The sequence below is a fragment of the Kryptolebias marmoratus genome, linkage group LG1 (assembly GCF_001649575.2).
Source record: "Kryptolebias marmoratus isolate JLee-2015 linkage group LG1, ASM164957v2, whole genome shotgun sequence".
Classification (NCBI taxonomy): Eukaryota; Metazoa; Chordata; class Actinopteri; order Cyprinodontiformes; family Rivulidae; genus Kryptolebias; species Kryptolebias marmoratus.
In genome coordinates this window covers 6,875,019-6,879,052 of record NC_051430.1, presented here as the reverse complement: position 1 = coordinate 6,879,052, position 4,034 = coordinate 6,875,019, and the positions used below count along the sequence as shown (strand labels likewise).

At 40.3% G+C, this 4,034-nt stretch overlaps 1 protein-coding gene across 2 annotated transcripts in view; it reads left to right on the top strand.

Moving 5' to 3' along the window:
* The window catches only part of abcb9 (ATP-binding cassette, sub-family B (MDR/TAP), member 9), a 17,084-nt gene extending 13,662 nt beyond the window's left edge, over positions 1-3,422 (top strand). For both annotated transcript variants that reach the window (XM_037974813.1, XM_017433971.3), the window contains exons 9-11: positions 1,061-1,220; positions 1,447-1,583; positions 2,629-3,422. In XM_037974813.1, coding sequence (XP_037830741.1) covers positions 1,061-1,220; positions 1,447-1,583; positions 2,629-2,946 — 615 coding nt within the window. In that variant the 3' untranslated portion in view covers positions 2,947-3,422. The remainder of the gene's footprint in view (positions 1-1,060; positions 1,221-1,446; positions 1,584-2,628) is intronic.
* The last annotated feature ends 612 nt before the right edge of the window (positions 3,423-4,034 follow it).

Sequence of the window (4,034 nt, the reverse complement as noted above, 5' to 3'; positions counted from 1 at the left end):
GTTACCTTGATTTTAGCCTCTAACCGTCTTTTCCATGGTGGGTATCGAATCTCATGGTTGCTCTTATAGCCAAGCATCTCCAGGATCACTGATGCTGAGTTGTACATCAGCTCATTGGTTTCTGTTATGGTGGTGGTAGGAATTGTTCTCAATGCTGCATTCACATCTTCAATGGTACTTCACTTCACCCAGCATTGGCGTCAGGGTTGTCTACAGTTTGTTTGTTCTACAGATGGTTCGTTCATTATTGGGGCTGCATATCCAACCTCTGGGTGGGGACTTGGAGTTAACTCCCCTCTAACCTGGCATCCTGACTCCTCCCCCTTGCCGTAGCGTTTGTGTTGCACCTCGTCAATCTCAAGTTGTGATAGCAGTTGCGTTTGTGGATATTGGAACACTGAGCTACTAGTTACTAGTTGTTTGGCAGTCAGTGTTGACTGGGGATGTCGAAGTAACCATTCTTTCTGCATTCTTTGCATGTAGCCTCTCTGACTAGGGTTACTTGAGTAGTAGCCTTCCAACAGATCCATGTTCCAACAGATCCATGTTTTCACCTCTCGTCCATTTCCTCCGTCTTGTTTCAGTAGCCCATTTTTCATCAAGGTGCTCTGGTTCCCCAGCACCTGACGCAGACATTGTTTGGCCGGGCGACGTCAAACAAGTCATATATATATTTATTAATGTATATTTTAACATTGTTTATTTACCTGTCCCTGTTTCAAATAAACAAGTTTAAACAATGCTGGGAATTGAAAAAAGCTGTGTATGAATGAGTGCTCGTAAACTTCAATGAACTGAAGCAACGTTGGAGAAAAAAATCAGGCCAAAATTCTTCCACAATCGTGTAATGTAAAGCACTGATAAACAGAAGACAGTCAGTTCCAGTTATTATTGCTAATAATACATACATTGCATACATATTGTATATATGCTAAAGATGGTTCTACTGTCATAAGGTGGTAATAATTTTTTCCGACATTGCTTATAAATGTCACAACACTTGCTCATGAAACTGTGTCAATGGTTAAAATTTTCAGTTTTTTTCTGTTTGTTCCTGCAGGTTGCTCTTGTGGGACAAGAACCTGTGTTGTTTGCCCGGACAGTTAAGGAAAACATCACTTATGGACTGACTGATGTTCCTATGGAGGCTGTGGTGCAGGCTGCCACCAAGGCTAATGCTCATGACTTTATAAGTGCCCTCCCTAAAGGCTATGACACAAGTAATTATGAAAGGTGTTCATTTGAATCAATTAGGTCTGTATGGGAATGGAAATTATGTGTACCATCACCCCTAAGCATATTATAAATTGGGATCCGTAGGTTGTGGATGATAAGAAATTTCAAGAATGGACATTATTAAAAATGTTAAGTACACTCTGTGGTAATAGAGCAGTGCTCCAAGCAGATGAAGTCATGACACTAAACTAATTGTTTTGTTTTCCTGAGGTGTGGGAGAGAAAGGCACACAGTTATCTGGGGGACAGAAACAAAGGGTGGCCATTGCAAGAGCTCTTATTCGCAATCCGCGTGTCCTCATCCTAGACGAGGCTACCAGTGCTCTGGATGCAGAAAGTGAACACATTGTAAGTAATATATTTGCCAATGCTAAATGACAATGAGTGTTTGTTGGACTTAAATGCAATGAATTCAACTCTACTAGACAGTCCTAGCATAAATACAATAGTCATGGGAAAAGAAGGTACAACTTTTATTTCTAGGGTTTTACGTTTCTGGACAAGATGAAAATGTTTGTGGCATTTGATGCTTTTACAGATAATGTTTATGTCCAGGATAAATAACTTTGGTCCCAATACTGACTCCTGGGAGACACCACAAGTAATGACCAAACACTCAGAACTGTGATCTCCCATCTTCACAAATTGTTGCCTGTTATTAAGATGACGCTTGACCCAGTTCTGTGCCACCCCTCATATTGTTCCGACTTAGGCCTCTGGAGTCTGAGATAGAGCTCTCAGATTAGGGTTTGCAATTTCTTTGAGTGTTGCACTGTTTCTCCTTGAGCTGCATTTGCTGGGACATCCACTCCTGGGAAGATTGGTAGGTGTCTTAAATGATTTCCACTTGTGAAGAATATATCTCTCTGTAGAGTGATGGACTCCAATTTCTTTGGAAAAGCCTTTAATCCATCCCAGATTGCTGAGGAGCAACAGTTTTTTAAGACCACTGCTGATGTGTTTCCACTTTGGCATCATGTTAACACACACCTATGTGCTCCAGAGCAGCAAACTGACAAAACTCCTGCTTCACCAGAGGTGGTAACACTTGTTGGTGATCAGTTCATCAATACATTTGATCTCTTTCCCACTTAAATCATATAAAAGCAGCCAGGGTGGACTTATTTTTTCACACATGACTTTTCTATTTTGTTTTTGTTTAATAAAGACGTAATGAGATGGTGGAAGTTGTTTTCTTTTCTTTCATTGGAGGTTATATTTAAATCATTTTAGAACCTGGTGAAGACCAGATCATTTTTATTATGTCCTGATATGTAAAACCAGAGGGTGGACTTTCTTCTTTTTTTTTTTTCCCGTGACACTTGTGGAAGATGCTGTGTGTCTTAGAGGTGCAACTGGCAATTGCGTTGTTAATCTTTGTCGTCCACTGCAGGTCCAGCAGGCTTTGAACAACATCATGAGGGAGCACACAGTGTTGGTGATCGCCCACCGGCTCAGCACAGTGGAAAAGGCCGACAACATCATGGTGATTGACAGGGGCCACATGGTTGAACAGGGGTCCCACAGTCAGCTAATGGCGAGCGGCGGGCTTTACTGCAAGCTGGTGCAGAGGCAGGTCCTGGGCATCGAGACTGGGGAGGTCCTGAACCCGTCTGAAAACGTCCGGTGGAAGTCTGATGGAGGACGCCAGCGGAAAAGACAGAGCAGCTGCAGCAGTGGCAGCGAGTCTGAGTGCAACATGCGCTACTGAGGATGACCTGCAGGCTGGAGCGGAAACTTCATCAGGGTTTCAGCCTTTATGTTAAATAACATGAAGACTAAAAAGAATTGAGACAATGAAATTAGCACTACAAAGAACTGAATAATCTTCTTAAATTGTCATGTCTAAATACAGGGTGAGGGGTTAAATTATGCAAAAATACAGAATCGAATGTATCAGCATATCTCCAAGGGATATTGTTGCCAGTAGAGCAAAAACTTGAATATATGATCATTAGATGTTGCATCAGCTTTAAAAATAGACAATATGCAGCTATTTATGTACTGTGTTTTGTATTTTAAAAAATACCTCATTACAGCTACATCTATTTGTTGTTGAATTGTTTCTCAAAACCATTTTTTTGTTTTGTTTTTAAACTGTACACACAGGCAGAGGTGTCAATGGCTGGTTTTTCATTTTATGTCTATTTTATTTTATTGTGGAATAAAGAAAAGACAGTTACTGATGTCTGCGGGATTAAAGATGTTTACTTTTTACCTTCTGAACAATGAGGTTAACTCCAAGTGTCTGTAGGTGTCAGTATTTATATTTACTCACAGTTGACTGCAAAGGTTATTTACTAATCTTTGTAGTGTTTCCATATTGCTGCCTTACAACCTGGAATTTAAATGGATTTTTAACTGGACTATAAACAGTGAACCTATTAAAATACTCCAGATTAAAAAGTTAAATGAGGAGGAAAGACTGTGTTAAAGCATTTCTAAAAATGTCAAACTGAAAAGTGGTGTGTGCATATGTATTACCCCCCCAAAAGTTAATACTTTATAGAACCATGTTTTGCAGCACTTACTGCTTCAAGTTTTTTCCATTATTGTACGTCTTGATGACCTTGGTCTATGTGACCTGGATTTTTTGTCCATTCTTCATGACCAAACTGCTGCAGCTCCTTCAGGTTGAATGGGTGCTGCTCGTGTCCAACAATCTTAAAATCAAACCACAGATTCTCAGTTGGACTGAGCTTTGGGCTTAATTTTGACCATTCCAGAACATTTAAACTATCCAACAAATCTTAAACAGGTTTACCTCAACAGTTTCTCTGTATTTTGCTTCATCCATCT